Here is a 12,155-nt window from a genome sequence, read left to right on the forward strand (position 1 = left end):
AAACCAAATGCTTGGTGTTAGTATTTCAAACAAGACCAATCAGGCGAAAGCTGAATTAAACAAAGGACCGACCCAAGCTACCAATCCAACGCCACAGCTGGTAGAAGTTGAACAAATGAAGAACACGGCAGCTATACAGGTTTATTCAGTTCAATGCAACACAGTGAGAGATTAAAACAACAATTCATGACAATACATATAAACTACAGAAAATACACATATACACAACACTGCCAAACCAGCAATAGGACCGCCTCCGTGGTCTAGTGGTAGAGCGACCGACCGGAGAGCGGAAGGTTCGGGGCTCGATCCCCGGCCGCATCATACCAAAAGACGTAAAGATGGTACTTGTTGTTACCCTGTCCGCCGTTCGGCATTAAGGGGCTTAAACAAGGACTGGTCGGCTCGGAGTCAGTATATGGGGCATGGTACTGGGGCATGGTATCTCAGTCCGGACTAGTACAAGGAGCCACACACACACACACACACACACACACACACACACACACACACACACACACGTACATGGGCGTCGCTATATAAGTGCAACAATCTTAGACGCGACGTTATACCCAATTTCACCTCACCTCACCTTTGTGGAAATGCAACTGTACGCTATATTACACTGCAAGAGGATAATGCCCGCCCACACGTTGCACGTGTTTTAACAGACTTTCAAAGGCAGCATAACATTGCAGGACTGAGCCATGTCCGACTGTTTCTCCAGACCTCTCCCCTATAGAACATATGTCTGGGATGAGATGGAACGACGCCCACGTCAAGACAGGAATCAGCGGGTTCCTGTTGCCAATCATTTGGGGTGTTGAATAATATGTCGCTGTATCGCCTGTGTCAACGCAAATGGTGGTCATACCAAACACTGACAGTGTTAGTTGAGTTGTTACAGCGCTCTTGTTTTAGGGCGTGTTGCACTGTATCGTGGTAACCAGGTATGGGTTTTGTCAATGTACTTGTAATGATAAAACATTGATCAGACGAATGACCAAATATGCTATTTTCAATAACATAACATTTACACCACTTTATATAAAGCACAGCTACTTTTTTCCTTTATTATACATGATGGTACAGCGGTATTAAGTTGATGCTCGTTTTTTTATTTAAGTATATGATAGTCTCTTATCACCGCCTGCATGTTGTAAAATAAGGATGGAATTGGCACAATGTGTTACATAGCTGTTTGTCATCGCCCCCCATGGTGTTTATGCCATCAGACACTGCTTCACCTGACATAGACTCGACTATTTCCAGGCCTCCATAATCAAGCTGTAATTTCGCTCAGCTGATTCCCTACAACAACATAGTGGGCGTTCGCGCTGCGCTCTTAACCCACGTGACACTTAACAGACCTAACGCTTCTGTTGACGTTTACACTCAAACCCCATATCATTAATCGAAACCTTGTCATTGATTCTTTATTCATCAAACGGTAAACATCACCTCGTTTTGTATCCACCAATAATCGAACTGTAAACGTTGCATAAGCTCAGTGTCAGGACAGACTGCCACGACGCTGTTGCATAGATATATCTCCAGTATGGTTGTTTTAGGGGCTTTAGTGGTTTTGCTAATTGTCCGAACTGGAACTGGTTTCAAATTTTCAAATTTTCGTGAAACGGAACTATTTGAAGAAATTTTAGATTTCGGTCACCAAAAGACAATAGACGGTGAAACTTTGATGTCATGTGCGCGAGAATGTGGAAGTGAATCCGAATGTCGGCGTTTCAAGTTTTGCGAAACCGATGCTACATCTGGACAGTGCAAGCTGTATGAGGATGGCAAGGACTGCCCCAACGTGTACAGCGGTCAAGTGTGTTCATGCTTCCAGAAGGTAATTGTTTGCACCATTTTGTAATTTAAAAAAAAAGTTAAAAAAACACGTATTCCGCAATAACTCACCAATTAGGTCAGCTATTTGAAAAGAAAATCCTCTTCTTTATCCATAACGAACACTTACCACTTTCCTGTCTGCTTTTTTCAAAGATAACACCTTCCTTTACACATTTTCAGAAACTACAATGCGAAGATGAGGTATGCACATGTCCAATCGGTTACTATGGCAACAGATGCGAATATGTGATGAAACGTAAGTTGTTATATGCAAACATCACACTCTTTTACTGCAAACAAATACAATATGTACGTTAACATCTTTCGCTCATGCGAGTCTTTTATTGAAAAAACAACTTAGTGGAGTTAGTGAGTGTTTACAGTGTTAACAAAATGTTGAAATTCTATTTTTTCATGTTTATGTACATTGTTTCCGTTGTATTTCCTGTTAACTTGACATCATTTTAATAGTCCGTCAATTCACACATTAATGATTTGTAGAGACAGAGGTGCATGTCATTTTGCATGTCAGGTGCTGCGATTTAAAAAACAAAACAAAACAAGGAAAGTTCCTGATATTTAACAATGGTAATGGCCGTCATGCCAATATTGCGAGTGCTCAGACACGCTCGCACGTAAATAACAGGTTGCATATAAACATTTGATTCAAGCTTTGATGTTAATCCTGTTTTTCACATCAAGCTGTTGTCTGAGTGATACAAATGTGACGGGGTTGGGTTTGATGGGGTTATTAATATTTCACTGTACGGCAGATGTTTACACTTTACTGAAGCCACTGAGAACTAACGCATACCGGACATCATAAAGGGAGTGGAGTGAGTGAGTGAGTTGGGTTTAACGACGCTTTTAACAGTATTCCAGTTATATCACGGCAGGTCAGCTTAATGTGGGAGGAAAGCCCGAAGTGATGCAGGTCTCAGACGTTTACCACTTCGGTGAAACCCACGAGCACGGGTATGGTGCTGACAAACCTAGAAACATAATCGGGGCGAACCGGGATTCGAACCCACAATCAGAGGTTTCTGGCGTGCCCAAGGGACGCAACTCTGCACAGCGAATGGCGGCGCTTTAGACGACTGAGCCACCCGTGCCCCCTAAAGGGAGTGGAACTGGAATTCCAACCAAATACCTACGGATCATATCCACAACAGCATAGTCTTTATTACTGCCGATAACCATTGAATGACGTTCCGAACAATCTTCAAATTAGGTGACATTGCGGGAGCTCCGTTTGATATATTCTACTCATCGATACGATGTCAAATTGCTCCATAAACAATTGCATAGCTTTCCGACCTCGTTCAGACGGAGTTTGCCTGATGCGTGAGTGCTTCTGTAAATATAAATGGTTGCAAATTATCTGGCACTAGAATGGCCAAAGGGCGGTTAGGTCTGGTATTGTAATCACACGCGGTTGAAAAAGTTAGTTAAATTGGGAATTAACATATGTCTTTGTCCTCGGTGATTTTAAGAATGACCTTATTACCCTCGTATGTTTCCGTGTCGTAAATATCAGATAGTATGTATAATGCTCGTCTGAGCCACGTACGATACAATTGATATTTATAGTATGATAATAACAATATTAATAAATAATAATAAATAATAAAAGTATGTAAATAATCGAGTCTAGACCAGACAGTCCAGTGATTGGCATTATGAGCATGGATCTTCGCAATTCGGATGCATGCATCAACCAAGTCAGCGAGTCTGACCACCTGATCCCGTTAGTCGCCTCTTACATCAAGCACACTTGCCTATTACGGCAAGCATGATCACAAAGCTCGTCACCAACAATGGATTACATCACTAAGAGTCGCGTGACGTTAGTTGAGTGGATGAGTGAGTTTGGTTTAACGCCACTTTGTTCAAAGTATTTTGAAGTTATATCACTGTGTGCCAGTTTGATATGCGGTGGTTAAAAAGTCCGACTTTATGCAGGTCTTAGACGTTTATCAATTTACGAAACAGAGGGCGAAAAGGGATTCGAACCCACGACCAAACGTTTTTCGCTCATTGCGGGCGCTATTCTGGACAGCGCCGCCCGAACCGACTGTCATTTGTTTCCCTGGGAGAAAACAAATAGGGGTATGCGCGAAATAAAATTGGGATCGCCAAATCTAACGTCAGTAAAGTTATCCGTAATTCTTTTATTGCCCCAAACAAATCTTCCAGGTGTAACCATGTTTACGTGCTTTTCCATGTTCGTAACTCAATATATCACCAGTTCATGCGCACCTTCAATGACGCCAATGCACTGAGCCGTGCCCGTACACTCAGACGCCATGTAGGTTGATTTAATAAATAAATGCAAATTAACCATGACGTTCCATGGCAACGTGATTCATAACATCGTGAGGCAAAATGAGAACATACTTAAATTACATTGATTGGCACTCTACCTGATACCTTGCGGACAGTTTTATGATACTTCTCTCTGGTTACAATCAATTATAATTATTTATTGAATAAAATATTGGGAGGTGGATAAATATATACTTACTTAAGGAAAAACCGATGTGCAAACTTTTGTAAGAATCCGCTGGGCGGATTCACACAGTTTGCACATCGGTTTTTCGATTCATACCTCAATGAACCGAAAAAATACGCAGTCAATGCTTATAATTAAATTCGACAACGAAAACATGTGTTATCTACAATAGTTTAACCGAAAACAGTTGTATATATCAAAGCAGACAAAAATGACGAGATTGTTAAACATTCCAGGTGTATAAATACACATTGTGGCCTGACATGAATCAGATGATTGTTTAATTTATGCACATAACCTAGCACGCCCACAAAGTCAGTAGCCATCAACGGAGACTATGATGAGAACAAAGTTCATGGGACCTGTCAATCAAGGCAAGAGACGAGAAGAACTGCAACAGTCAGACGGTAATGGGGCCTTTACACAGGATGGCGACCTTTGTGCCTCCCATGTGCGACCATGAAATTTGCCAGGTTGTCTTTGGAGGCTCAACGTAGGCAGAATGGTTGCCTAGGTCGTTCCAAGGTAGTACATGGGAGGTTCAGACATCACGATGGACGCCATGGTCGCCGTGGATTTTTGAACATGTTCAAAACAGTCGCACAAAGGTCGCCGAGGAGGTTGGTTGCTCAAAGGTGGCTCAAAAGAGGCAGAAGGGAGGCAAGAGCCTTGCCGTTGTTGCAGAATGAAGGCACAGTGGTCGCCCAATGGTCGCCAGGTAGAAGATGGGGTAGCCCAGTGGTTAAAGTGGTCACTCGTCACGCCGAAGACCCGGGATCGATTCCCGACATGGGTACAATGTGTGAAGCCCATTTCTGGTGTCCCCCGCCGTGATATTGCTGGGATATAGCTAAAAGCGACGTAAAACGATACGAAGTAACTCACTCACTATAAAAAGAAACGCCCATAACGTCAAAAAAATGAAAACCGATTCTTTCGGTCATGGAAGTCGAGAGTGAACCTCGATTCGTCAAAAAACATGTCATCAGCCCAACGTCGATTAGTATTATTATGTGACGTTCCCTACACCACTGACGACTCTAGTTCAAAGGGCGTGCAGTAAGTGCTTGGATGACACGCGGACGTCGTGCACGCAAATGCCATCAGTGCAGACGATTTCGCACCGCCAGGGCACGTACTCCTACACCAGTTGCCTGTTGCAACCGGTCCCTAATCTGAGTGGCAGTTTTCAACCGGTTACTTTATGCAATCGTTCTGACTAATCTGTCCTGGGCTGGAGCTGTTGCCCTTGGGCGTCCGGAGCGGCGTCTCTCATCGACGTTATGTGTTTGTTGGTATCGGACCCACAATCTGCGGATGACATATTGAGAAACATGCAGCGTTTGGGCAACAATTTTCTGACGCGTGTCCACCTGCAACATAATCAATGGCGTTGCTTCCTCAAGGATTAAATGTCTTAAATAAAGTGTCTTTGGGCGTTTGGTTCTAAGAAAACGTTATGCGTCTGCTCACAACCGAGTCGAAGAGACAGTGGTAAATCTGGCATACCACCCCTTCTGACGGAGGTCACGTGCTTCAGACTGTCACAATGTTGTGTTTGTGACCTGGATTTCTTTTTGGAAACGCTCGGATCACTTACATTGATTATCAGACATTGGTGTATGTTCCTATAGTTTCACCTTAATATAAGATACCCTATCTTTTTGCATAGTATGTATGTCGTTATATACAGTGTCACTGTGACCCACCCGATTCATATCTAAGAGGGCGACCATATGATATGGTTCCAAGAACCATAGACCTCTTAGATATAAGTGAGTGAGTGAGTGAGTTGGGTCTAACGCCGCTTTTAACAGTATTCCAGTTATCACAGTGGATCACAGTGTATATAACGATCTTATTTTCTTCTCTTGTAGACTGCAGTGAAGACACTGGTCAGAATCTTGAGAGTCTAGCGAGGAAAATTTCCTTCATCCAACCCGATGGTGCAGAAGAACCTTTCGAAGTGTTCTGTGAGTTCCGGTACGGCGGCTTGACGACGATCCAGAACCGCGATCTGACGGCGTCCCCTGTCGACTTCAATCGGTCCATGGCGGAATACATACGTGGATTCGGTCACCCGAGATACAACTTCTGGCTAGGCTTGAACAAACTCAGTCTCATCTCAGGTGTTGCATTAATGAAATGCAACATTTACCTTGAATACCCTTCCTCGTCGTGTCAGACGTTTTACGACAGTTGCAGCTTTGGGGGAGAGAGCGACGACTACAAAATAACACTCAGTGATTTCTCTACCTATGGTCCAAACTGCGGAGATTCTTTGATCGCCGTGAGCAACATCAACAACGCCCCCTTCTCCACTTATGACTCCGATTTCAGTAACCACAACTGCGCATCCAAGATGGCGGCTGGCTGGTGGTACGCGCCGACGAGCAACTGCACCAAGGGGAACCTGAACGCCCCGCTTGTGTCCCAAGCTGATGTCACAGCTGACTCCGGTGTCGTGAGAATGAAATGGGTGGAGACGTTGGGTGACCAACTCCTTCAGTACTCACTCATCAGACTCAAGCAAAAATAGAAGGGAAGAGAGCTCGGGCAGCGACATACCTAATAGCTCTCTATACTATCGCTGCCACCAGTCACAGCTCCCCGCTATGATAGACCACTCGCAACCGACCGTTATGATGACAATCAAACGATGACTGTCTTGACGCCGAATACTCTTCCCCCAGCTGAATTATTTTCTTTGTTTGCCAATTTGAATTTCATTTTAACTAACATGTATAGGGATAATGTATAGGGATAATGTAATACCCGTTCACATGCACAATGTTTACTAACGTAATTAATTTTGCACATGTGTATCTATACATACGTGTGTACATGTATATGTAAGTTTACTATGCGTTCACATGAAATTCAACTTATGTGTGTAAATAAAGTTTGTAAATTGTGTAAGGCACACATATTCGTTTAATCCGTTCACGACTTTCAACACAAAACAGGTTGTTTTCCAATCAAAATTGAACCAGTAGAGAGTTACTTCCCTGAAAATTTCGCGTGAAGCATCATGTGTTTGATTTAATTTGTACACAAAGTTTTGACTCCTTGAAACCAAAAGAAAACACCGTCCGCTCAACTCTGTATATACGCATAAAAGTTGGCAACTGTTGACAATTTGTTTGGTGTTGGCAAAAAACAGATATTAATTACACTCTTCAAAAAGTGTTTTGAGAATTCCAATAAGATTTATTTTTCCCAGCAATCGTCATAAAGACAATTCTTATGTTTGATTCCCGACATTTCAAAATGTTTTTTTGTAAACGTTCATCAGCAAAAATGCAAAGGATGTACGGAAATTGCTTTTTAGAAAAGGTTTTCAGCACAATGTACGTGCAAAGTTTTGGAAACAAGAGTAGAGACACTGACTATAAAAGACCGTACAAAATTCATCAGTTCATTACGAATTGCATTACGAAACGGACACTGCAGGACAAGTGCCTGGTATGCGAAGAATTTCCGACCAAACCATCAGAAATCGTCTGAGGGAAGTGGGAATTCGAGCGAGACGACCAAAAGTTGGACCTGTCTTGCGACGTCTACACCGTCAACAGATCTCAGGCGACGCGTTTGATTCAGCGATGAGTCACGTTCTCTTCTTCAACGACGGGATGGAAGACAACGTGTATACCGACGTGGAACTGCGTTAGTGGAGGGCGTGTCATGGTGTGGGGAGCCATGTCCTACACGGGTAGATCACAGTTAGTGGTTGTCCAGGGCAATCTTACAGCAAACCGATACATAGACCAAATTCTTGTGCAATCTGTGCCAAGGAGGTGTCGAGCAGTGACGGCTGCAAGAGGTGGTGTGACCAGGTACTGACCATGACGCCCCCTTGTGGCTACACATGTGCAATGACTGAACTGAAGTAATGCTGACAATGACGACAATGCTTTTGTCGATCACTGTGTCTAATTTCATTTGATTGTGTTCACGCATATTCTGTGTAGATACTTTTACATCCGCTTAATAAATATCCTTATTATTTAACTTTGCGTTTCTTTTTTTTAAGAGTGTAGATCGTCCTCTTACGTTAATATAAACGTTCACATTGCAACATATACACACAGTGCAAATTTACATTTGCACCTGCTCCAGACATGATGTAAATTTGCTCCTGGTGTAAATACACACACATGAGTAAACGTGTTTACATGACAAGTGTACTCACGTATGCATTTCTAAGTTCGTTCGTTTGTTGTTTAATGCCGCACTCAGCAATATTCCAGCTATATGACGGCGGTCTGTAAATAATCGAGTCTGGACCAGACAATCCAGTGATCGATATCATGAACATCGATCCTCGCAATTGGGAACGATGACATGCCTCAACCAAGCCAGCGAGTCTGACCAGTCGATCCCGTTGTATTTCTACACACGTATGCACATGTGCACACACATCTAAAGAGGTGTATGTGAACGGGGTATATCAGAGGGAAGTTGTGTGCTTTCCTGTTAGACCGCAATCTGAAAAAACAGTTTGAACAGAAAGACGTAAATTCACCTGGGAAGCAGTAAGTCAATAGCAAACCTTTTTAAAATTCACTGATTGTATCCTAAAGAAACACAAATAAATATTAATGTCACTACATTAATTTTGTTAGGGTTTGGAGGCACCCTAATTATTCATCTGTGTGAATTTTTTTATCCGGCGATTTGCCTTTTACCCGATTTACATGTACTGTACCTATTTATTTCTTGAATATGTCCTATATCTCCAGTGGTCTGAGCTCGGTCGGGATATTCTAATTAAATGAGCGAGTGATTTCAACACTTTCACTGGGACATTTAAATACCGTCTACGAATATTTTGAATATTTCTTTCTTGGAAAATGACGAAACACAATCGCAATCATTTTTTCAGTTTGCTTGGTCTTTAAATTAAAGGTCATCGTGGATCAATTTGGGTGTTAACATAACACCTGTGTCACATCAACTCCGCTGGTTACCGATCAAGCCGTGACTTCTGTCCAAGATTCTGTCTCTGACCTATTCAGCTTTAAATTGAAGAGAACCAAAACAAAGTTGTCTTAACTATAATTTCTCTTTACACTAGTTAATTGACTTTACACCTGCAAGTGCCACAGGTGTAAGGAAGCGGGAAGCCCAGGTGATACAAGTGCGTTATTATTTTCCATCACACCCTCTACATATCCCGTGTCGTACCATGGAAGGACCTCTGTATTATTATCATCATCATCATCATCATCATCATCATCATCATCATCATCATCATTATTATTATTATTATTATTATTATTATTATTATTATTATTTACAGATTAAAATACAATACAAAATGCAGCAAAGAGGGTTTGGGTGATCCTGGCACAGGATCCAGGCTGGTTAGACTCATCATCAGCTCAGGGCCCTTGCCCCCTCTACACGCAGCCCAGACAGCAAATGGAACTTCTCCCAGGAAGCGGTGCCTAGTCAAACCCACCCAGAACCTTTCGGAGTATGTGACGAATCCCAACACTGCAGCCTTCTGCATTACCCAGAGCCGTATTCCTGGGCAAACCCGGGCACTCTGATGGTAGAGCGCTGGTGTGGAGGCGCCGTCATGAACGTTACGCCCAGTGTTGTGTAGAGGAAGTTGACAGATTTCGAGGCGAAAGTGTCATGGAGTGGGGTGCTTTCTGTGGCAATGCACGTTCCAGGCTTCTTGTCATCCGTGGCAACCTCAACGCTGCTGCTTACCGCGACCAGGTACTGGCACCAGAACTTCTGCCTTTTATGGCAGCGCATGGACCCGGTTTGATCTTCCAACACGACAATGCCAGACCCCACACAGCAATTTTGACAAGGAATTTCCTTCAGAATGCGGGAGTCAACGTCATGGACTGGCCGTCAATGTCTCCCGACCTCAATACCATCGAACACGTTTGGGATGCTCTTGGCAGAAGTCTGCGCACTCTCCAGAACCAACCACAGAATTTGCAAGATCTTGGCACCATTTTGCAGCAACAATGGCGTCGTGTTCCCAATCATGTGTTCACAAGCATCACAAGGTCCATGCGGATGCGTTGTGTGGCAGTTGTCAACGCACATGGTGGCCATACACGCTACTGAACTTGTGTGTCATCAGATTCTCGTGCTTGGGACTTATGATTTAAACTGTTGATGTTATTACCGAATACCGTAGGTGCTTGGAACAAATTATGGTTACCACCGTTTATTAAAATCCTTCTTTGGACATTAATGATTAAGAATTACCTTCTCTGATACATTTGTCCGTTATCATATTTGGGATTACTTATAAAAATGTGAAGTTTTTAATTTGATTCAGTATAAATAAATTCTCAGTGGACGTCGCTGTATGGCCTTTTTCGCTGTCTTCCAAAACTGTTTACAATCACTGTGTTTAGCAGCGGTATTGATTTCTTCATTTAGATGTAAGTCATAGTTAAGGGTTTTCTTGTTGCAACATTTCTTAAAACCACCTTTGGCTGATGTGTACTGCTTTAAGTTTGAATCACACTTACAACTTCAGCTTATTCAAAAGTCTGTTTTTTTCGGACTTCAGAAACTCGCACTCCATTATCAAACCAGGAGGCTGATATCTTTGTCTACCTGAAGATCCTACAGAAACAGCACCAGCTGTCTTTGCACAGTAGAGTATGATATATCTGAACTTACATACTGCAACATTTACATTTTGATCTCCCAACAATTTATATATTCTTCATCACTTTACAAATATCTTCGCTGAGATACTTAACATAAGATAGAGAACAGGACTTCAGCAACCCATGCTTGTCGTATCCCAGTTGTGTAGATCGATGCTCATGATGTCAATCACTGCATTGTCTGTTGTTTAAAGCAGCATTCAGCAATATTCCAGCTATATAACAAATAAACCCAGAATAGGAAATGGTCGGTCGCTAAGAAGACAATGATGAAGGTCACCCTGTATGCTTGGAACCGCCTCCGTGGTCTAGTGGTAGAGCGTCCGCCCGGAGAGCGGAAGGTCCCGTCATACCAAAAGACGTTAAAAGATGGTACTTGTTGTTACCCTGTCTGGCGCTCGACATTAAGGGGCTAAAACAAGGACTGGTCGTCTCGGAGTCAGTATACTGTGTCTGAATGGGGTATTCATGTTCAACTGCGGCATGGTATCTCATTGGGCTAGCACTATAAATCGCCATCAGTCCGGACTAGTACAAGCAGCCACACACACATAGGGGACACACACGTGCATGCACGTCGCTATATAAGTGCAATAATCTTGGACGCGACGTTAAACCCAATTTCACCTCACCTCATGTATGCTTGTATCAAGTTATATACAAATAATCATTTGCGCTGCATATTGATCCTCCAGTCATATAAAATACTTCACTTTAATAAGCAATATGTCCCGCGATAATTGTATTTTTAATCTGTGCCACGTGAAGGGCGTCTAGCAAGGTGAATCTAATGATTGAATCAGTAGACATTCAACATTCAACATCATTTGAACAACTTCTTTATGTTAGATAGGTTGACATACGTCTGAAATATACATTTCAGGTTGTTGTTCTTCCATATCAGGTAAAGCACGTTCGTTAACTGAAATTGGAATTAACAATCAGAATCAGATAAACATGCATACAGAACGAAATATATTTATAATACGCTTCATGAATATGTAATCCACAATCTTGTGAATGTCGACTCTGAATCGATGAAAAAACAATCGAGAGGAAACGTGGTTCGATTTTGCCATCGTGGCGTATTATAAGAGCATTTCTGATCATAATTCAGAAAGCGGGCCGAGAGACTGGTTGAT

The 12,155-nt window shown here is 42.5% G+C and overlaps 1 protein-coding gene across 1 annotated transcript; it reads left to right on the top strand.

Annotated features, from left to right (window-relative positions):
- Window positions 1-1,542: 1,542 nt before the first annotated feature.
- Window positions 1,543-8,345, top strand: LOC139474749 (ficolin-3-like). The gene is made up of 3 exons (XM_071257867.1): window positions 1,543-1,852; window positions 2,032-2,107; window positions 6,241-8,345. The coding sequence occupies exons 1-3, from the start codon at window positions 1,559-1,561 to the stop codon at window positions 6,900-6,902; spliced, it is 1,032 nt and encodes a 343-aa protein (XP_071113968.1). The 5' UTR covers window positions 1,543-1,558; the 3' UTR covers window positions 6,903-8,345.
- The last annotated feature ends 3,810 nt before the right edge of the window (window positions 8,346-12,155 follow it).

Source organism: Haliotis cracherodii, unplaced genomic scaffold (genome assembly GCF_022045235.1).
Source record: "Haliotis cracherodii isolate W230 unplaced genomic scaffold, xgHalCrac1.p SCAF_3, whole genome shotgun sequence".
In the NCBI taxonomy this organism is placed as follows: Eukaryota; Metazoa; Mollusca; class Gastropoda; order Lepetellida; family Haliotidae; genus Haliotis; species Haliotis cracherodii.